The sequence below is a fragment of the Procambarus clarkii genome, chromosome 4 (genome assembly GCF_040958095.1).
Source record: "Procambarus clarkii isolate CNS0578487 chromosome 4, FALCON_Pclarkii_2.0, whole genome shotgun sequence".
In the NCBI taxonomy this organism is placed as follows: domain Eukaryota; kingdom Metazoa; phylum Arthropoda; class Malacostraca; order Decapoda; family Cambaridae; genus Procambarus; species Procambarus clarkii.
Window position 1 is genome coordinate 56,840,893 of NC_091153.1, and position 23,187 is coordinate 56,864,079.

Genomic DNA, 23,187 nt, shown 5'->3' on the forward strand with positions numbered 1-23,187 from the left:
AGCCATTTACTTAAGCCTGTCATTCAAGAGAGCCCCCGGCGAGAGTCTCTCAGCGCTGCACCTTCAGTGCACCTGTCCACCCTCCTCCACCTTGTGTCTCCCTTGCGCCCGGGGATAAATGTCCCCGCGGCCCGGTCTCCAACCTGGTAGTCTGCTCAACAGTCTGATCCTCGCAGTCTGACGCTCAACAGATAAATCCGCTCATTTATTTTAGTTGAATTTATAAATTATTCTGGAGTAGTGGGTGTACCTCAGGAGTCCAGAGACGAGGGTTCGATCCCATTGTTCAGCTTCGATATTTTCTTAATTGGTTGTGTGTTTGTGAGGAGTTTTGTGGCCAGTCTCAGCCACCCACTGTCCCATAGCGAGGAATATCCAGCCCGATCTCTTGATTTGCCACAACGTAACAAATACAATGTGCTAACCTAACCAGAAACGCTCGAACCCAAACAACCCCCTTAACCTCACCCACCGACGCATAGAAAAAGCGCATATTTGCGAGCCGCCACTTTTCATTATTCGTTGTAATTTGTACGATGGTGACCGTAATGATAATACTAAAACAATCACAAATTATTATGGTAAAAATAAGTTACATGAGTCTAACTGCCAGCGGCTGGCCTCCAGCCCCGGACAGATAGACACACACACAGACAGACAATCTATTTTATAGATAATAGACTGGTAGTACCATCTGTGGCGGGTGGTTGGGTTATACAGTGGCAATTCACTGTTTCCTTACCTCGTTTTCTTGTCTTCGTTTATTTCATATTTTTGTGTCATTTCTCTCCAGGTAAAGTGGCCGATTCATCATTTAAATTTCTTCATCTTTCAGAATTATGGAAATGGACGAAAACTGAGGAGAAAATTCCCTATCACGAGAGAAAATTTAAGATTCCGTTTAAAAGTGGAGACAAACGAGTGATGAGTGATGGTGAGGAAGTGAATAGTGAGTGTCGGGTGTTGTGAGTGCCTCCGACGTCGTCATGGTGGCCCTGGTCAGGCTGGCACCCCAGAGAGAGAGTATAGAGATGAACTAGCAGTTCCATCATTGACCCACAGGTGGCAGGCAGCCCGGCCTATACCACTAAATAAGTTATTCTGTATTGGCACGGAATTATTAAGTGTTAACGTGATGGATGGCAGCGGAGGGTGCCTGTCGTCCTGTCACTACTCGCCTCGGCGGAGAAGAAAATCCTCCTCGCTCTATACCTCCTACTCATCATCTTCTACCTCATCATCATGGTGCCATGGGGGCGCCGAGGGTCATGAGACGGAGGACCCGCCGCCCACCTGGGTGTACATGACAGTGTGGGTGGCCGGGGTCCTCGTCTACGTCAACGGTCTCACCGGGGACTTCGTGCACGACGACGTCAGCGCCATCAAAACAAACCCGGACGTGCTAGGAACTAACCCGCTGTCCCAGGTGTTCTGCAACGACTACTGGGGCAAGCCTCTGGTCGACCCGCGCTCCCACAAGTCGTATCGACCCTTCACCATTCTCACTTTCAGGTAGGTTTATCCCAGTCTCTTGTCTTCGGGACCAGTAAGTAGCGTACGAGGACATTAGTCGATTATGAAGGATAATCGATGGGACTGAACCAGCACACCTGGACTCCTCCAGAACGCGCACTACCATATGGTCCAGTATGTAGTGCGTGTGTGTCTGGGGGAGATCGGGAAGGCCGGTTTGATCTTTCACCCTCGTGGCTCTGTTCACCTAGCAGTATGTAGGTACCTGGGAGTTAGACAGCTGCTACGTGCTGCTTCCTGAGGCTGTGTGTGTGTGTGTGTGTGTGTGTGTGTGTGTGTGTGTGTGTGTGTGTGTGTGTGTGTGTGTGTGTGTGTGTGTGTGTGTGTGTGTGTGTGTGTGCGCGTGTAAGAGTATATGTAGTAGACATAATAGAGGAAAATAGATTGGTTAGAAAGGCGGGGTCCAAGAGCTAATAGCTCGATTCTGCAGGCACAAATAGTAAATAAACCCACACACAACACTCTACATAGCTCTTCCAGCTTCTTGTCTTGCTCCTAGCTGTCACCCCAACATTCACTGCTCTTAGCTGTCACCACAACATTCACTGCTCCTAGCTGTCACCACAACATTCACTGCTCCTACCTGTCACCAAAACATTCATTGCTCCTACCTGTTACCCCAACATTCACTGCTCTTAGCTGTCACCACAACATTCACTGCTCCTGTCACCACAACATTCATTGCTCCTACCTGTCACCACAACATTCACTGCTCTTAGCTGTCACCACAACATTCTCTGCTCCTGTCATCCCAACATTCACTGCTCCTGTCACCACAACATTCACTGCTCTTAGCTGTCACCACAACATTCTCTGCTCCTGTCATCCCAACATTCTCTGCTCCTGTCATCCCAACATTCTCTGATCCTGTCACCACAACATTCACTGCTCCTACCTGTCACCACAACATTCACTGCTCCTACCTGTCACCGCAACATTCACTGCTCCTACCTGTCACCACAACATTCACTGCTCCTACCTGTCACCACAACATTCACTGTTCCTACTTGTCACCACAACATTCACTGCTCCTGTCACCACAACATTCACTGCTCCTACCTGTCACCACAACATTCACTGCTCCTGTCACCACAACATTCACTGCTCTTAGCTGTCACCACAACATTCTCTGCTCCTGTCATCCCAACATTCTCTGCTCCTGTCATCCCAACATTCTCTGATCCTGTCACCACAACATTCACTGCTCCTAGCTGTCACCACAACATTCACTGCTCCTACCTGTCACCACAACATTCATTGCTCCTACCTGTCACCACAACATTCATTGCTCCTACCTGTCACCACAACATTCATTGCTCCTACATGTCACCACAACATTCATTGCTCCTACCTGTCACCACAACATTCATTGCTCCTACATGTCACCACAACATTCACTGCTCCTACCTGTCACCACAACATTCATTGCTTCTACCTGTCACCACAACATTCATTGCTCCTACCTGTCACCACAACATTCATTGCTCCTACCTGTCACCACAACATTCATTGCTCCTACCTGTCACCACAACATTCATTGCTCCTACCTGTCACCACAACATTCATTGCTCCTACCTGTCACCACAACATTCACTGCTCCTACCTGTCACCACAACATTCACTGCTCCTAGCTGTCACCACAACATTCACTGCTCCTACATGTCACCACAACATTCACTGCTCCTACCTGTCACCACAACATTCACTGCTCCTAGCTGTCACCACAACATTCACTGCTCCTACATGTCACCACAACATTCACTGCTCCTACCTGTCACCACAACATTCATTGCTCCTACCTGTCACCACAACATTCACTGCTCCTACCTGTCACCACAACATTCACTGCTCCTAGCTGTCACCACAACATTCACTGCTCCTACATGTCACCACAACATTCACTGCTCCTACCTGTCACCACAACATTCACTGCTCCTACCTGTCACCACAACATTCATTGCTCCTACCTGTCACCACAACATTCATTGCTCCTACCTGTCACCACAACATTCATTGCTCCTACATGTCACCACAACATTCACTGCTCCTACCTGTCACCACAACATTCACTGCTCCTACCTGTCACCACAACATTCACTGCTCCTACCTGTCACCACAACATTCACTGCTCCTACATGTCACCACAACATTCACTGCTCCTACCTGTCACATTCCCACCCTGAAGCTGTGTCTTCCCCCCCCCCCCACCCCAGCGTCTTCCTGCATATCTTATATCCCAAACTTGTTTACACTTGTCATATTCTATATGACCTTAAGAGCAGGTCATTAAGGCCTCGCCTGCTGTTGCTCCACACACCTGCCTCCAGTGTGCACGCTGTTGCTCCACACACCTGCCTCCAGTGTGCACGCTGTTGCTCCACACACCTGCCTCCAGTGTGCACGCTGTTGCTCCACACACCTGCCTCCAGTGTGCTCGCTGTTGCTCCACACACCTGCCTCCAGTGTGCACGCTGTTGCTCCACACACCTGCCTCCAGTGTGCACGCTGTTGCTCCACACACCTGCCTCCAGTGTGCACGCTGTTGCTCCACACACCTGCCTCCAGTGTGCACGCTGTTGCTCCACACACCTGCCTCCAGTGTGCACGCTGTTGCTCCACACACCTGCCTCCAGTGTGCAGGCTGTTGCTCCACACACCTGCCTCCAGTGTGCTCGCTGTTGCTCCACACACCTGCCTCCAGTGTGCACGCTGTTGCTCCACACACCTGCCTCCAGTGTGCACGCTGTTGCTCCACACACCTGCCTCCAGTGTGCACGCTGTTGCTCCACACACCTGCCTCCAGTGTGCACGCTGTGGCTCCACACACCTGCCTCCAGTGTGCACGCTGTTGCTCCACACACCTGCCTCCAGTGTGCACGCTGTTGCTCCACACACCTGCCTCCAGTGTGCACGCTGTTGCTCCACACACCTGCCTCCAGTGTGCACGCTGTTGCTCCACACACCTGCCTCCAGTGTGCACGCTGTTGCTCCACACACCTGCCTCCAGTGTGCACGCTGTTGCTCCACACACCTGCCTCCAGTGTGCACGCTGTTGCTCCACACACCTGCCTCCAGTGTGCACGCTGTTGCTCCACACACCTGCCTCCAGTGTGCACGCTGTCTGCCTCCTCAGGTCCTGTGAGGTTCACATATATTTGGTTATCTCAGTCAGCAGCTACGCAAATGATAACTACACTTGCATTCAGAATTTCAAGTCAGCAATGGTACCATATAAGAATATATCTTGTTATATAACACCGATAAGAATGTGTTAAGCGTGCATCTCATGTCTTGTTCTGTATAAACAATCATGGTATAGATTTTTTTTTTACATAAGTGGGTACAGGAACAGGTAACTGTTAACTACTGTTAACAGACTTAAGAGCTTTCCCTTCCCGTTGTCCTGGGTAAGTCTTACTCACTACTTTTCCCTGGAGCACGACCCGCCATTCGGCTGATAGATTGATAAAGAATAAGCTACTTAAAAGGTGGCACGGGCATGAATAGCCCGTAAGTGGTGGCCCTTTTGAGCCATTAAGAGTATCAAGAGCTGATACTGGATATCTGAAGAGGTGCGACTGCACCCTGCGTGACGGGAGATGTCTCCCGTGGCCATTCGGCTAAACAAGTACGCAATTACTGCTGGGTGAATAGGAATGAATAGTTAAGGATTTGAGCCCAGTCAATCCTCCTTTGGTAAACTTTTATATTAGAAATCAGGAAAATAAACGCCTGATATGATTCCAACATTAACTCCACAAACATATGTCATGCAACAAACAAAAAACACTACCAAACCTAACCTAGGTCAAGCAAAATATATATATATATATATATATATATATATATATATATATATATATATATATATATATATATATATATATATATATATATATATATATATATATATTGGAACGACATTAGAGGTAATACTCCGTATCAAACTTTGTTCCCCTTCAAGGCTTTTATAATTGTTTAAGTATCCTCGACTAGGTCTAATGCTTGTACAACTGGTCATGGGTCCCGCACACTCACTTCTGAACTGACATTATCACCTCTGAACCCGTACAATCTCGTCTGAGCCACAACCCGTCCTCAGACCAAGTCCATTCCATCCAGCGGTCGACCCCAATGACGCATTCGGCAATTTTAACATGCTGTTCGTTCAAAATAGAAATTTTCTCAAATATAAATTAATATTATTATATGTTAGCATATTGTGCATATTTAGCCACTGGTTAGGTTAGGTGTTTAGGTTCTGTTGGCGATTATTTGTATTTGTAGTACGTGGGTGAAGCATTTACCAAGCCGTCCTTGACTCAAGTTTATTACATCCAGCGGTCGACCCCACAGACGCAATCATAAACTTTTAACATGCTGTTCATTCAAAACGGGAATTTTCTCATATATAAATACATTATAATAAATTAGCATATTATGCATATATAGGCATAGGTTAGGTTAGATTAGGTTAGGTTAGGTTAGGTTAGGTTAGGTTAGGTTAGGTTAGGTTAGGTTAGGTGTTTTAGGTTCTTTTGGCAATTATTTGTATTTGTAGTACGTGGGTGAAGCATTTATAGCGTTGTGGTTCGAACAAAATTCATAAGCACTTGTTCCATAAGTGTTCGAACATCAGCAGTTGTGAGTCGTGTGTAAACCGTTTTTCATTAATAATCAGGGGGTTTGGCGGGTGCATGGAATCACTTTTAGGTCTTTGTTTGGAGGACGGGCTGTGAGCCGGTACAGTCACCTATCAACCGGTACAGTCACCTATGAACCGATACAGTCACCTATGAACCGGTACAGTCACCTATGAACCGATACAGTCACTTATGAACCGGTATAGTCACCTCTGAACCGGTTCACCTCTGATTTTGTGTGAAACTGTGCTCACCTAGTTGTGCTTGCGGGGGTTAAGCTTTGGCTCTTTGGTCCCGCCTCTTAACTGTCTACAAACTGGTGTACAGATTCCTGAGCCTACTGGGCTCTATCATATATACATTTGAAACTGTATGGAGTCAGCCTCCACCACATCACTGCTTAATGTATGGGAGACACACACACACTGTGTGTGTGTATTCACCTAGTTGTATTCACCTAGTTGTGCTAGTGGGGGTTGAACTCTGCCCTTTCGTCCCGCCTCTCAACTGTCAATCAATCAACTGTAACTACTATTTTTTTTTACACACACACACACACCCAGGCAGCAGCTCCGAAACAGCTGTCTGACTCCCAGGTACCTATTTACTGCTAGGTGACAGGGGCCTCAGGGTGAAAGAAACTTTGCCCATTTGTTTCTGCGTGGTCCGGGAATCGAACTCGGGCCACAGAATTACGAGTACTGCTCGCTTACCGTTCAGCTATCAGACCCCCAGACCTACCAGACACACTCACACACAAGTGTGTGTGAGTGTGTGTGTGTGTACTCATCTAGTTATGCTTGCTGGAGTTGAGCTCTGGTTCTTTGGTCCCGCCTCTCAACCGTCAATCAACTGATATACAGATTCCTGAGCCTACTGGGCTCTACCATATCTACATTTGAAACTGTGTTTGGAGTCAGCCTCCACCACATCACTGCCTAATGCATTCCATCTGTTAACTACTCTGACACTGAAAAAGTTCCTTCTAACGTCAATGTGGTTCATTTGGGTACTCAGTTTCCACCTGTGACCCCTTGTTCGCGTACCTCCCGTGTTAAACAGTTTATCTTTATCTACCCTGTCAGTACCTCTGAGAATTTTGTAGGTAGTGATCATGTCTCCCCTTACTCTTCTGTCGTCTAGTGCCGTGAGGTGCTTTCCCGCCGCCTTTCTTCATAACTTATGCTTATGATTGGAAAATAACTTTGTACCTCTTGGCTCTGAGAAGAGATCTAGGTTTAACTGTCGAACCCACCTGTTGGTAGAGATTACTTCAGCGAACCCACCTGTTGGCAGAGATTACTTCAGCGAACCCACCTGTTGGCAGAGATTACTTCAGCGAACACACCTGTTGGCAGAGATTACTTCAGCGAACCCACCTGTTGGCAGAGATTACTTCAGCGAACCCACCTGTTGGCAGAGATTACTTCAGCGAACCCCGCATGTTGGCAGAGATTACTTCAGCGAACCCACCTGTTGGCAGATATTACTTCAGCGAACCCCGCATGTTGGCAGAGATTACTTCAGCGAACCAACCTGTTGGCAGAGATTACTTCAGCGAACCCATCTGTTGGCAGAGATTACTTCAGCGAACCCATCTGTTGGCAGAGATTACTTCAGCGAACCCACCTTTTGGCAGAGATTGCTTCAGCGAACCCATCTGTTGGCAGCGATTACTTCAGCGAACCCACCTGTTGGCAGAGATTACTTCAGCGAACCCATCTGTTGGCAGAGATTACTTCAGCGAACCCACCTGTTGGCAGAGATTACTTCAGCGAACCCACCTGTTGGCAGAGATTACTTCAGCGAATCCATCTGTTGGCAGAGATTACTTCAGCGAACCCCACATGTTGGCAGAGATTACCTCAGCAAACCCACATGTTGGCAGAGATTACTTCAGCGAACCCCACATGTTGGCAGAGATTACTTCAGCGAACCCCACATGTTAGCAGAGATTACTTCAGTGAACCCCACATGTTGGCAGAGATTACTTCAGCGAACCCCACATGTTGGCAGAGATTACTTCAGTGAACCCCACATGTTGGCAGAGATTACTTCAGCGAACCTCACATGTTGGCAGAGATTACTTCAGCGAACCCACCTGTTGGTAGAGATTAGTCCAGCGAGCCCCACCTGTTGGTACAGATTAGTCCAGCGAGCCCCACCTGTTGGTAGAGATTAGTCCAGCGAGCCCCACATATCGACAAAGACGTCAACAACCTTCCGCAACCATTGCATGAACCAAAGTATAGGAAAGTCTCTCTGGAAATAATTTTCAATAACTCCCAGCAACTCCCAGGAGAGTTTCTCTCCGATATATTTATGTGGCTATATTGATGTTAATCTTCAAGGATTAATTAATCAATATCCTCAGGTCTGGTGTCATATAGAGCCTTGACACAATGGTGTCATGCGCCAGATTTACAATGTTTTATGTGGAGGACATATTCTTCCTTGACATATTACTTGCGAGGGTGGATATATATGAGTATAGAAGGAACCATTTATCCCAAGCTGCGTGCCAGGGAGGTAGACTTATCCGAGGCCATATTTAACTCATGCTTGGCTGATCTCTTATCAATCTTCTGCAACGATGAATTTCACTTTTATATTTGGTGGTGTTTTATCTCTGTATAGTTGGCCGAAATAACGCAGGTATATACATTGTTGTCTTCAGTTGTACCATGGAATAATTATTTCATATCTCCAGGAGAGCATATATCCCAATCTGTTATATAAGTATGTGTATGACAATCTATTTGACTGCAATGTTACCACAGCAAAATAATATAAATATGAGCTAAAACAAAAATGATACTACAATAAAACTATATATTTTCTATGATAATAAAACAAAAATGACCTTACTAATTCATCTTGGTTGTTTTTACTCCACTAGAAACCTGATTACACGGAGGTTTTAAATCCATTAGCTGCTTGATTACTTGTTGTTTTTTAACCAATATAAGTTTAATTATTATCTAATACAACATATGCCAACAATCAGACAGTTCTCGAGTGTCATTTCGACCTCTGACATTGCCGACATCTGTCATACAGGGACTTTACCTGTGCCAGCTTCCAGTGTCAGTTTCCTCGTTGTCCAGGCCAGTTTCCTCGTTGTCCAGGCCAGTTTCATCGTCGTTAAGGCCAGTTTCCTTGTTATCAAGGTCAGTTTCCTCGTTATCCAGGCCAGTTTCCTCGTTGTCCAGGCCAGTTTCATCGTCTTTAAGGCCAGTTTCCTTGTTATCCAGGTCAGTTTCCTCGTTATCCAGGCCAGTTTCCTCGTTGTCCAGGCCAGTTTCATGGTCGTTAAGGCCAGTTTCCTTGTTATCCAGGTCAGTTTCCTCGTTATCCAGGCCAGTTTCCTCGTTCTCCAGGCCAGTTTCATCGTCGTTAAGGCCAGTTTCCTCGTTGTCCAAGCCAGTTTCATCGTCGTTAAGGCCAGTTTCCTCGTTATCCAGGCCAGTTTCCTCGTAGTCCAGGACAGTTTCCTCATTATCCAGGTCAGTTTCCTCGTTGTCCAGGCCAGTTTCTTCGTTATCCCGGCAAGTTTTCTCGTTGTCCAGGCCAGTTTCTTCGCTGTCCAGGCCAGTTTCTTCGTTGTGCAGGCCAGTTTCTTCGTTGTGCAGGCCAGTTTCTTCGCTGTCCAGGCCAGTTTCTTCGTTGTGCAGGCCAGTTTCTTCGCTGTCCAGGCCAGTTTCTTCGTTGTGCAGGCCAGTTTCTTCGTCGTTAAGGCCAGTTTCCTCGTTGTCCAGGCCAGTTTCCTCGTCGATAAGGTCAGTTTCCTCGTTGTCCAGGCCAGTTTCTTCGCTGTCCAGGCCAGTTTCCTCGTTGTCCAGGCCATTTGCCTCGTTGTCCAGGCCAGTTTCCTCGTTGTCCAGGCCATTTGCCTCGTTGTCCAGGCCAGTTTCCTCGTCGCTAAGACCAGTTTCCTCGTTGTCCAGGCCAGTTTCCTCGTTATCCAGGCCAGTTTCCTCGTTATCCAGGCCAGTTTTCTCGTTGTCCAGGCCAGTTTCATCGTCGTTAAGGCCAGTTTCCTCGTTGTCCAGGCCAGTTTCCTCGTTGTCCAGGCCAGTTTCCTCGTTGTCCAGGCCAGTTTCATCGTCGTTAAGGCCAGTTTCCTCGTTATCCAGGCCAAATTCCTCGTTGTCCAGGCCAGTTTTCTCGTTGTCCAAGTCAGTTTCCTCGTTATCCCGGCCAGTTTTCTCGTTGTCCAGGCCAGTTTCCTCGTTGTCCAGGCCAGTTTCCTCGTTGTCCAGGCCAGTTTCCTCGTTATCCAGGCCAGTTTCCTCGTTGTCCAGGCCAGTTTCCTCGTTGTCCAGGCCAGTTTCCTCGTTGTCCAAGCCAGTTTCCTCGTTGTCCAGGCCAGTTTCCTCGTCACTAAGGTCAGTTTCCTCGTCGTTAAGGCCAGTTTCCTCGTTGTCCAGGCCAGTTTCCTCGTTGTCCAGGCCAGTTTCCTCGTTATCCAGGCCAGTTTCCTCGTTGTCCAGGCCAGTTTCCTCGTTATCCCGACGAGTTTTCTCGTTGTCCAGGCCAGTTTCCTCGTCACTAAGGCCAGTTTCCTCGTTGTCCAAGCCAGTTTCCTCGTTGTCCAGGCCAGTTTCCTCGTTGTCCAGGCCAGTTTCCTCGTTGTCCAGGCCAGTTTCCTCGTTGTCCAGGCCAGTTTCCACGTTGTCCAGGCCAGTTTCCTCGTTGTCCAGGCCAGTTTCCTCGTTGTCCAGGCCAGTTTCCTCGTTTCCCAGGCCAATTTTCTCGTCGTTAAGGCCAGTTTCCTCGTTGTCCAGGCCAGTTTCCTCGTTTTCCAGGCCAGTTTCCACGTTGTCCAGGCCAGTTTCCTCGTTGTCCAGGCCAGTTTCCTCGTTGTCCAGGCCAGTTTCCTCGTTTCCCAGGCCAATTTCCTCGTCGTTAAGGCCAGTTTCCTCTTTGTCCAGGCCAGTTTCCTCGTTGTCCAGGTCAATTTCCTCGTTGTCTAGACCAGTTTCCTCGTTGTCCAGGTCAATTTCCTCGTTGTCCAGACCAGTTTCCTCGTTGTCCAGGCCAGTTTCCTCGTTGTCCAGGCCAGTTTCCTCGTTGTCCAGGCCAGTTTCCTCGTTGTCCAGGCCAGTTTCCTCGTTGTCCAGGAGAGTTTCCTCGTTGTCCAGGAGAGTTTCCTCGTTGTCCAGGCCAGTTTCCTCGTTGTCCAGGCCAGTTTCCTCGTTGTCCAGGAGAGTTTTCTCTTTGTCCAGGCCAGTTTCCACGTTGTCCAGGCCAGTTTCCTCGTTGTCCAGGCCAGTTTCCTCGTTGTCCAGGCCAGTTTCCTCGTTGTCCAGACCAGTTTCCTCGTTGTCCCGGAGAGTTTTCTCGTTATCCAGGCCAGTTTCCTCGTTGTCCAGGAGAGTTTCCTCGTTGTCCAGGCCAGTTTCCTCTTTATCCAGGCCAGTTTCCTCGTTGTCCAGGAGAGTTTTCTCGTTGTCCAGGCCAGTTTCCTCGTTGTCCAGACCAGTTTCCTCGTTGTCCAGGCTAGTTTCCTCGTTGTCCAGGCCAGATACCTCGCTGTCCACGCCAGTTTCCTCGTTGTCCAGACCAGTTTCCTCGTTGTCCAGGCCAGTTTTCTCGTTGTCCAGACCAGTTTCCTCGTTGTCCAGGCCAGTTTTCTCGTTGTCCAGACCAGTTTCCTCGTTGTCCAGGCCAGTTTCCTCATTGTCCAGGCCAGTTTCCTCGCTGTCCAGGAGAGTTTTCTCGTTGTCCAGACCAGTTTCCTCGTTGTCCAGGCCAGTTTCCTCGTTGTCCAGGCCAGTTTCCTCGCTGTCCAGGCCAGTTTCCTCGTTGTCCAGGCCAGTTTCCTCGCTGTCCAGGAGAGTTTTCTCGTTGTCCAGACCAGTTTCCTCGTTGTCCAGGCCAGTTTCCTCGTTGTCCAGGCCAGTTTCCTCGCTGTCCAGGCCAGTTTCCTCGTTGTCCAGGCCAGTTTCCTCGCTGTCCAGGAGAGTTTTCTCGTTGTCCAGACCAGTTTTCTCATTGTCCAGACCAGTTTCCTCGCTGTCCACGCCAGTTTCCTCGTTGTCCAGACCAGTTTCCTCGTTGTCCAGGCCAGTTTCCTCGTTGTCCAGGCCAGTTTCCTCGCTGTCCAGGCCAGTTTCCTCGCTGTCCAGGCCAGTTTCCTCGTTGTCCAGGCCAGTTTCCTCTTTGTCCAGGCCAGTTTCCTCGTTGTCCAGGCCAGTTTCCTCGTTGTCCAGGAGAGTTTTCTCGTTGTCCAGGGCAGTTTCCTCGTTGTCCAGGCCAGTTTTCTCGTTGTCCAGGCCAGTTTCCTCGTTGTCCAGGCCAGTTTCCTCTTTGTCCAGGCCAGTTTCCTCGTTGTCCAGGCCAGTTTCCTCGTTGTCCAGGAGAGTTTTCTCGTTGTCCAGGGCAGTTTCCTCGTTGTCCAGGCCAGTTTTCTCGTTGTCCAGGCCAGTTTCATCGTTGTCCAGGAGAGTTTTCTCGTTGTCCAGGGCAGTTTCCTCGTTGTCCAGGCCAGTTTCCTCGTTGTCCAGGAGAGTTTTCTCGTTGTCCAGGGCAGTTTCCTCGTTGTCCAGGCCAGTTTTCTCGTTGTCCAGGCCAGTTTCCTCGTTGTCCAGGAGAGTTTTCTCGTTGTCCAGGGCAGTTTCCTCGTTGTCCAGGGCAGTTTTCTCGTTGTCCAGGCCAGTTTCCTCGTTGTACTATCCACCTTTCTTGTTCTCCAGGCCAGCTCTTTATTCACTTTGATTCCTTCTTTTTATAAGGTTCAACTTCGGTGACCCACATGTGGGCAGAGCCTTTCGCCTTTCGCCTTCAGCCTTTCCCTACCAGCACCTGAGCCAAAGAACTGAATAATCTTACTGAAAATAGTCCTCAATTTGGCCAGCTGGGATAGGTTCCATCTGGTATATGTGTTAATGTATTGATCATAATCTCCCTCAAGGTCTCATTAATAGTTATTGAGACTAATTTCTCCTATGAAGCTACGCGACGGTACAGCCTCCACGCCTCACAACAGCAAGCGATGTCATCTTAGGTGATTTACGCATCATTCTCGTTATTTTCTGGCAACGTCGGCTTGCAAGCTCCATCAATTTTCCACTTTTATTTGTCTTAAGGCAAAAGATTGGCTACAGATGACAATGTTATCTCTCTGGAGCTCCACAAGTTCGGTCACTGCATTCTTTTGCAACCTTCTGTTGACCAATAAAGATGCTCAACATTCTTAGCTCTAAGTCGACGTCACCAGCGTCTGAATGCTGCCCCAGTGATCTCTGTTTTCTATTTCCCAACGGTCTACCACGCCGTTTCACCACGCCCAGCAGTCTCTGATTGGCTGAGCACCCACAGCTCGCTCCTGACTGGTCAATTCAATTTATCCGCCTCTTGTATACTCCCGCGTCTTTCCAATGCGACCTGCTGGAAAATTTCATTTACTGACTTCCATGGCACTAGTTGCTATTTAATTAAATACGAACGCCTTTTGAAATGTCATTAAACACTAAAACAAAAGATTTCAGAGTTGCAGGGTTGGATTGTATGTTTTGTATGACTCAGTTTTCTGAGTGATTATTACAGTCTGATAAGGTTGTGAAGGAGATCTCATCGATGTGATTATACAGAGTTCAGCGCTAGTTCTCGGGACCCGCCTCTACAGCCTCTGGTTGACTAATGCAATAATTATCTTTCCAAAGGTATCACATATTTGGTTTAAGATATTTATTGACCTTGCGTCTTTCTCCTCTCACCAGTATTACTTTGTGGTTCAGTGTGAAGATATTTTGTGGCTCGGTATGAAGCTATTTTGTGGCTCGGTATGAAGCTATTTTGTGGCTCAGTGTGAAGCTTTATGAAGCTATTTTGTGGCTCATTATGAAGCTTTATGAAGCTATTTTGGGGCTCAGTATGAAGCTTTATGAAGCTATTGTGTGGCTCAGTATGAAGCTTTTCCTGACATCTTTCGAACTCTCAGACTTTGTGCGTGTGCACGCGCGTGTGTACGTATTTACAATTACTACTTTTGCCTGTAGGATCGAACTGATAGCTCTTGGACCCCGCCTTTCTAACTGTCGTTTGTCTCCCGACCTATGTTTCCTGTATCATATCTTCTGTATATTGTTATGATCTCAGGCTGCAGGAGAAACGAGTCTCCCTTCTTGAGAGTTATTCAGCAAGCCTGACCTAACTAGAAGGTCTAGCAAAATTTGAGGTGATAACGCATATGTAAAATAGTTGGTTGGATATGTGTAACAGTTTGAGATTATGGGCAATGCAGAAGAAAATAGATAAATGACTGGCTAGGAGATGTGGACATTTTGCTGGAGGCTTGAGGCTCGCTTCCGGAGGACTTTGCCCTCACTTGAGTGCCAGACATCGCAGGGGGAAGCCGCGCTCCGTTGAGCTCCCGTCAGAAGGGAACCCCTAGTGATATATCTCTAAGAGAAGAGAAGTGTGCAGACGTGCCAGCTGTGGAATCGAGCTGGGGACGTGTGGTCTCAAGTCGTGGACGATAATTAGTGAATATTAAGCCGCCCGGAGGCATTATTGTGGGCCGTGGGAGCGCCCTGACCAGACGCCGTCAGAGGGAAAGCGCCCTCGACCAATTAATCTGTGGTAAGCACGATATACGCCAGTTCATAGTGATTGCTTGTAGTTTGGTCGTGTGCCCAGCGACAGTAGCGATGTTTATTTATAAGTTAGACATGTTTTAATAAGGCAGAAAGCCTGAAATAAGAGAGTGGAGAGGGAGGAACACGGAGCGACGTCCGCCCCCTCTGAGCGCTGGCGGACGACTGAGGGAGCCTGGCTCTTGACGGAGGAAGACCCTCCCAGCGAGTGAGGACCGCCGCCAGGCGAGGTGGAGTATGGACCCGCCCAAAACGGGGGAGTCCACTCTCACTGTATGTAGAGAACAGATAGAGGTTGGAGGCAAACATATTGTGTGATTATTTTTGTTTATGTGTCAAAGGGGAAACAATTTTATTGGAGTGTCGATGGGTTGCAGGTTTGTTTTTTGGGGAAGAAGTTGCTGAGAACTTCGAAGCCAGCAGATGAAGTAGCTGATGAGACTCCAAGGTAGTGGAGCAGAGGACCTCGAGCTGTGAGGAGAAGCAGCAGTGAAGAGGAGTGTCACGTGCTTCTGTAGAGGTGGAGAAGCACCATAGTTGCTCGAGGAAACTTCATGGTGTAGCAGCCAAGAGAGCTGTGGAAGACCCTAGCAGAAGGGTGAAGCACCTTAGTTGCTCAAGGAAACTTCATGATAGCAGCCTGGAGGAGCTGCAGAGGATCCTGGTAGTGAAGCCCGGAAGAACCTAAGGATATTAGGGTTGTGAACTTCCAGAGGTGGAAGGGGAAGTTCTGGTGGATTACTTATAGGGAGTCGATAGTGTTTGGTTGTCATTAGCGTGCAAGACGCAGTGAGAGGTGAGTGACTGTTGGCATTCTTATGTCAAGGAGTTTTTTATACTGAAGTTTAGAGTTACAGTCGTAGGCTGGATTACCTACAGATGTATGCGTTCTGGGACTGATATTGATCGATTAATCATTGTTGTGTATCAATGAACATTTGTACTGATATATGTTATTGCATTCAAATGCTGGTTTTCTATATATACATTATCTTGCTGATAGTGCAACAGTGTATGTAGGCTTGATCAACTTGAGGAGGTTAATAGTATCAGGTGGTGGACCAGGAGATAGGATACCACTTGATAAGCTGATAATAGAGCTCTGATGGTGTTGGAGTGCAACCTGATTGTGATATTATAGAGTATAGGATTCATTATTATTATATGTGTGTATGAATCGTGTATGTGCTTTGTCCAGTAAATGTGTCACAATTTGCTGGTGTTTGCCCTTGTCCCAGTGAGGCTTCCCAGGAAGTAGTAAAGAAGGAGAGAGAGAGAAAAAGAACCAAGAACCACTGCTGTGGACAGGGTAGAAGGTAATATTAATAAGTCAAAGGGGGATCGAGGAGATCATATCACCTAAGGAGAGAGTGGGGAGTCACAGCGGCTCGAGTGGGTGTGTGCACGTGACAACGAGGCTAAGTGTTGGGCCGCATCCCCTAAACGCGTGACGTTGAGCCCCTCTCCAAGAGCCAGAAGCGCCAAGGGTGATCTCCTAGTATAAGCACTCTGCCGAGTTGTGGGTTGGGTTGTCCATAGAGAAGGATCAACGACGACAACACCAACCAACCCACAGTCTATAATAATATATATATATATATATATATATATATATATATATATATATATATATATATATATATATATATATATATATATATATATATATATATATATATATATATATATATATGTCGTACCTAATAGCCAGAACGCACTTCTCGGCCTACTATGCAAGGCCCGATTTGCCTAATAAGCCAAGTTTTCCTGAATTAATATATTTTCTCTAACTTTTTTCTTATGAAATGATAAAGCTACCCATTACATTACGAATGAGGTCAATTTTTTTTTATTGGAGTTAAAATTAACGTAGATATATGACCGAACCTAACCAACCCTACCTAACCTAACCTAACCTATCTTTATAGGTTAGGTTTGGTTAGGTAGCCGAAAAAGTTAGGTTAGGTTAGGTTAGGTAGGTTAGGTTGACGAAAAACAATTAATTCATGAAAACTTGGCTTATTAGGCAAATCTGGCCTTGCATAGTAGGCATAGAAGTGAGTTCTGGCTACTAGGTACGACATATATATATATATATATATATATATATATATATATATATATATATATATATATATATACATATATATATATATATATATACATATATATATATATATATATATATATATATATATATATATATATATATATATATATATATATATATATATATATATATATATATATATATATATATATATATATATTTCTCCCTCGCACATAGACACACGGGACACAAGCGGGACCAAAGAGCCAGAGCTCAACCCCCACAAGCTCCACCAGGTGAGTACACACATCCTCAGGACGCAGGATGTAGGGATGGTCTAACTCCCAGATACTTATTTACTGCTAAGAAAATAGCATCAGATGACTGAAACTCTGCCCATCTGTTTCTGCTTCAACCTGGAATGGAACCCGGGTCCTAAGACTACGACCTCAAAGCGCTGTCCGCTCGGCTGTGCGTGTGTGCGTACGTGCGTGCGTGTGTGCGTGCGTATGCATGTGCAACTAGTCAAACCACTTTAAAAATGGCCGCGTCATTCTACAAGGTAAATTCTAATCTTAATCTTTAAGGGATTTGTGAAATAGCCTTCCCCCAGCTGACTAGTCAGCTGATAATCCGTGCCAATCTCGTCTGTGCAAGATATGTGATTGGCTGTCAAATCTTGGGATCAGATTGGCATTATTCGCTTCGAGAGACGAGCTATACCTGCCCTTGTTTCCCCGAACACAGCCCCCAATATTTCCAGAGTCAGCTGGGTATGAACTTCACGGCGTTCACACTTGGGTAAACTTGTAAATATTGGTGCGTTTACTGACAGCTTTGTGAGAGGTAGCGCCACTGCCGCTGCCTTCACTCACAGTTATTGCTGCTCCTCTTGCAACAATCTCTCTTGAATCAATGACCACAAAAGCAGTTCATTTAAATCTTAAAAAAAATAGTAGGATAGGTTTCACAACATAGTTTCACTGAGTTGTTTTTGTTTAACAAATTTACTGTTAATATTTCCCAGTATTTTGGTGTTTCTGGTCAGGAGCTTTACGGTGATCGTCTGCCGGTGTGCGGAAATGATGCAGTCTTCACTGGATGCCGTGTTGTTTGTGCATTGTTCAGCGCCTTGAGCTGTATGTTGTCGTCCTGCCTGTATATTGAGAACGTCTGTATATATTGAGAACACACGCTATTCTCTCTACGATGCCCTGGTTAGAACATATTTCGCACCGAGAAGAATTCAGGGTGAGGCCTAAAATTGCCCCTTGCTCCTGGAGTTTTCTGATGTCCTCCAGGAGGGAGTCTTGGGAGCCAGCTAGGGTACCATCATCCAAAAACCAGATGTTAAGCTCGCTGGACAGGACCTCTCTGACTTGTTTGATGACTAAGCAGAAAATAAGAGGAGCAAGGGGCTGACCCTGTAGGACGCCTTCTCGCAATTCACTTTCATTTTCGTCACAAGGTAGTTTTAGATCCATACTGTAGCATGAATGTACAAAAAGGAAGAGGGAAGGGAATTGACGATGAACCGCGCGGAGTACAGCATCCCTCCGCACCAAATTGAAGACATTTTTTTAAATCTAGCTTGATAAGGGCCTTCTCGTCTGTAGTGTTAACAACGAAAGCTCGAGCTGCGTGAGCTGCCGCCTCGCAACCTTGTGGAATGGTGAAGACAAGCTGTTTTGGATTTAGCATGTTGGCCGCTGCCTCGCTAACTGTTCTCGCAGCAGCCTTTGCGACGAGATGCCGGAGGGAACTGTCCACAGCTATTGGCCTGATCCCTTTATCATTTTTCTTTGGAGCACAGAGAGATGCTTAAAAAAAGATAGGTCTTATGGTCTCTGGTATGTTGCCAGCTAGACATGTGTTGGTGAATCTGGTTAGTTCCACCAAGAGGCCCTGTGTAATGTCACCCAGTGCAGGGTTGAGTATTTGTTTGATGTGGTTGGGTTTTAGTCCTGGGAACCCACCTGCTGATCCTGTTGGGAAGGACATGGCTGCTTTATGGACCACAGATTCAGCCACCCAGAGAGGTTCTGCTCCTGTAGCCCCCACTTGTACAATGTCGTCCTCACGCGGAGCCCTGGGTGGGTGTTTCTCCCTTAGGGCTTGAGCTGTTGCGGCATCTCTGTCGGCAATTGAGTCCTCACTGGTGATGGCTCTTATTGCTCCTATAGTGTGTGTGTGTGTATTATATATATATATATATATATATATATATATATATATATATATATATATATATATATATATATATATATATATATATATATATATATATATATATATAAAATCAAGGTTAGAAGTTTAACAGAATAGTCAGTAACAAACGAAACCTAACCGTCAGTACAACGTCGGCTTCGCTACGTGCAGGTCAGCGTTCGATCCCCGAAGGTACAAGTGATTGGGCACCTAACCTTTCCTTCACGTTATCCAAACTCCTTGTCTTCATATCCCTTCCAAGTGCTATATATAATATATATATAGTCGTCCTGGCCTAGCGCTTTCTCCTTATAGACTCTAGATTCTAGTAGTCACCTACGAAACATCTTAAAACTATTCTCTTCTACCTAGAATTTACACAAAAGCTCTCGTATCACGTCCCAAATGTCAGAGACTAAAATATAAGTCGTCTGTAAAGATATTTACCCAACGCTTCTCCTGGTAAACTGTGCTTAAGATGAACGGTCTATACAACAGATTATTTCTCCATAATGTAAACGATAATAAAACACTTGAACAATAGACACAAGGCTTTCCCAAGATTGGTTTTTATTGCCCCTTAATGTTGGCAGCGGTGTCAGTGATTTATCTCAGTGATACATGTGGTGCAGGAGGACGGGGAGATATCATCCTTTGTTTGAGAGGAACTCTGTGTGGGCTTCCGCCCCCCTACTTGCTCTCAGGTTAGAGGGTGTGGGTGTTTGTGCTCCCCTAGTTGTGCTTGCAGGGGTTGAGCTTCGGCTCTTTGGTCCCGCTTCTCAACTATCAATCAACTGATGTACCGGTTGCTGAGCCTATTGGACGCTATCATATATACACTTGAAACTGGTATGGAGTGTGTGTGTGTGTGTGTGTGTGTGTGTGTGTGTGTGTGTGTGTGTGTGTGTGTGTGTGTGTGTGTGTGTGTGTGTGTGTGTGTGTGTGTGCGTGTGTGTGCGTGTGTGTGCGTGTGTACTCACCTATATACTCACCTATATGTGCTTGCAGGATCGAGCATTGACTCTTGGATCCCGCCTTTCTAGCTATCGGTTGTTTACAGCAATGACTCCTGTCCCATTTCCCTATCATACCTAGTTTTAAAAGTATGAATAGTATTTGCTTCCACAACCTGTTCCCCAAGTGCATTCCATTTTTCTACTACTCTCACGCTAAAAGAAAACTTCCTAACATCTCTGTGACTCATCTGAGTTTCCAGTTTCCACCCATGTCCCCTCGTTCTGTTATTATTACGTGTGAACATTTCATCTATTTCCACTTTGTCAATTCCCCTGAGTATTTTATATGTCCCTATCATATCTCTTCTCTCCCTTTCTCTAGTGTCGTAAGGTTCAGTTCCTTCAGCCGCTCTTCATATCCCATCCCTCGTAGCTCTGGGACAAGCCTCGTCGCAAACCTCTGAACCTTCTCCAGTTTCTTTATGTGTTTCTTCAGGTGGGGGCTCCATGATGGCGCGGCATACTCTAAGACGGGTCTCACGTAGGCAGTGTAAAGCTCCCTAAAAGCTTCCTCATTTAGGTTTCTGAATGAAGTTCTAATTTTCGCCAGTGTAGAGTACGCTGCTGTCGTTATCCTATTTATATGTGCCTCAGGAGTTAGATTAGGTGTCACATCCACTCCCAGGTCTCTTTCTCGAATCGTTACAGGTAGGCTGTTCCCCTTCATTGTGCACTGTCCCTTTGGTCTCCTGTCACCTGATCCCATTTCCATAACTTTACATTTACTGGTGTTAAACTCCAGTAGCCATTTCCCTGACCATCTCTGCAGCCTCTTGGAGGATCCTACAATCCTCGTCTGTCACAACTCTTCTCATTAATTTTGCGTCATCTGCAAACATTGACATGTATGATTCCACTCCTGTAAACATATCATTTACGTAAATTAGAAAGAGGATTGGTCCCAGCACCGATCCTTGAGGTACTCCACTTGTTACTGTTCGCCAGTCCGACTTTTCGCCCCTTACCATTACCCTCTGGCTCCTTCCTGTTAGGTAGTTCTTCACCCATACTAGGGCCTTTCCGCTTACTCCTGCCTGCCTCTCAAGTTTGTATAGCAGTCTCATGTGCGGTACCGTATCAAAGGCCTTTTGGCAGTCAAGAAATATGCAGTCTGCCCAGCCTTCTCTGTCCTGCCTTATCCTTGTTACTTTATCATAGAATTCTAAAAGGTTTGTTAGGCATGATTTCCCTGTCCAGAACCCATGTTGGTGCTTGTTTACAAACCCAATGCTCTCCAGGTGCTCAACAAGTCTTAGCCTAATTATTCTTTCAAGTATTTTGCAGGGGATGCTTGTCAGTGATACGGGTCTGTAGTTAAGTGCCTCCTCCCTATCACCCTTTTTGAAAATCGGTACGACATTTGCCTTCTTCCAGCAACTGGGCAATTCTCCCGACATAAGTGACTCATTAAAGATCATTGCCAGGGGCACGCTGAGAGCCTGCGCTGCCTCTTTAAGTATCCACGGTGATACTTTGTCTGGTCCAACAGCTTTATTTGCATCCAGTGTTGTCAACTGTTTCATTACATCCTCTGCTGTCACCTCTATATCTGATAGTCTTTCATCTTGGGTAATCTCTTCTAACAATGGGAGCTGCTCAGGCTCGGTTGTGAACACTCCATGGAATTTTGCATTCAGTACCTCGCAGATTTCCTTGTCGCTTTCTGTATATGCCCCTTCTGTTTTCCTCAGTCTTGTCACTTGGTCATTTACCGACATCTTCCTTCTTATATGGCTATGTAGTAATTTTGGTTGCTTTTTCGCTTTGACTGCAATATCGTTCTCATAATTTCTTTCCGACACTCGTCTTATGTTAATGTAATCATTCCTAGCTCTGTTACATCTAATCCTGTTGTCCTCTGTCCTTTGTCTTCTGTACTTCCTCCACTCCCTCCTGCTTCTCATCTTTGCTTCCTGACACTGTCTATTAAACCATGGGTTATTATATTCCCTCCTGATTTTTTCCTTTATTGTTGGAATAAATCTATCTTCAGCCTCCTTGCATTTCAATATGACTTGGTTCAACATACCTTGCACTGTTTTTCCTCTAAGTTCTTCCTCCCACTGCACTTCTCCCAGGTAGTCCCTTATCCTTCTGTAGTCCCCTTTTCTGTAATCAAGTCTCCTTTCCCGGACCTCTTGTCCTTTGGTCACAATTTTAAGCTCCATCATGTAGTCAAAGACTAGGACACAATGGTCACTAGCTCATAGTGGTATTTCATGTTCCAACTGCTCGATGTCTTCTACATTCTGAGTGATAATGAGATCTAATAAGCTGGGCGTATCCCCTCCTCTTTCCCTAGTATCTTCTTTCACATGCTGTGTTAGGAAATTCCTGTCAATAACGTCTACCAGCTTCGCTCCCCAGGTCTCCTCCCCGCCATGGGGATTCCTCGTTTCCCAATCTATCTCTCCGTGATTTAGGTCCCCCATGACCAGCAGCTTCGCTCTCATTCTATGCGCTAAAGTTGCTGCCCTCTGCAGTTCATCCATACATGTCTTGTTGCTGTCCTCGTACTCCTGCCTGGGCCTTCTACTGTTTGGTGGGGGATTGTAGAGTATCAAGATTACAATCTTCTTCCCATCCACTGTCAGGGTTCCATGTATGAAGCTTGTGCTTTCATTGGTACCCGGATTTTCCAGCTCATCAAACTTCCATTTCCGCTTTATTAAGAGTGCCACTCCTCCTCCCTGTCTTTGTGTCCTTTCTTTTCTTATCACCTGGTACCCCTCTGGAAAGATTGCATCCGAGATCATGCCATTTATTTTAGTTTCCACTATTGCCACTATGTCTGGGTCTGCCTCACTAACTCTTTCTTTTATCTCTTCTGCTTTATTGGCTACCCCATCAGCATTGGTGTACCAAACCTTGAGACTCTTCTTGGAAACTCGGGTGTCAGAGTTCCCCCTTTCACCAGGGGTCTGGGGGGAACTGGGGGGTGTCTGGGGGGCAAATGGGGGCTGTGGGGGTGAGTGGGGTGGTGCTAGGGGGGTGCCTGGGAGTGCCTGGTAGGCGAATGGGGTCTGGGCATCTAGGGGGGTAGGAAGGGCATAATGGGTCTGAAAGTTAGGGGTCTGAATAGCATAGGGGGGTTGAGAAATAGAGTGAGACTGAGAGTCAGATAGAGGTTGAGAGGT

At 46.5% G+C, this 23,187-nt stretch overlaps 2 protein-coding genes across 2 annotated transcripts in view; one reads left to right on the forward strand and one right to left on the reverse strand.

The window, feature by feature from the left end:
- The first annotated feature begins 812 nt into the window (after nt 1-812).
- On the forward strand, nt 813-1,516 carry LOC123747548 (protein O-mannosyl-transferase TMTC4-like). Its single transcript, XM_045729771.2, has one exon. It carries the CDS (start codon nt 1,136-1,138, stop codon nt 1,514-1,516), a length of 381 nt encoding a protein of 126 aa, XP_045585727.2. The 5' UTR covers nt 813-1,135.
- Nucleotides 1,517-9,241: 7,725 nt separating this feature from the next.
- Nucleotides 9,242-23,187, reverse strand: part of LOC138371767 (uncharacterized protein DDB_G0290685-like) — a 32,432-nt gene continuing 18,486 nt past the window's right edge. Inside the window, exons 2-6 of the mRNA XM_069336791.1 lie at nt 12,416-12,850; nt 11,708-12,253; nt 10,850-11,224; nt 10,105-10,447; nt 9,242-9,984 (exon numbers count right to left, since the gene is read on the reverse strand). Of these exons, the coding sequence (XP_069192892.1) occupies nt 9,242-9,984; nt 10,105-10,447; nt 10,850-11,224; nt 11,708-12,253; nt 12,416-12,850 (2,442 nt within the window). The remainder of the gene's footprint in view (nt 9,985-10,104; nt 10,448-10,849; nt 11,225-11,707; nt 12,254-12,415; nt 12,851-23,187) is intronic.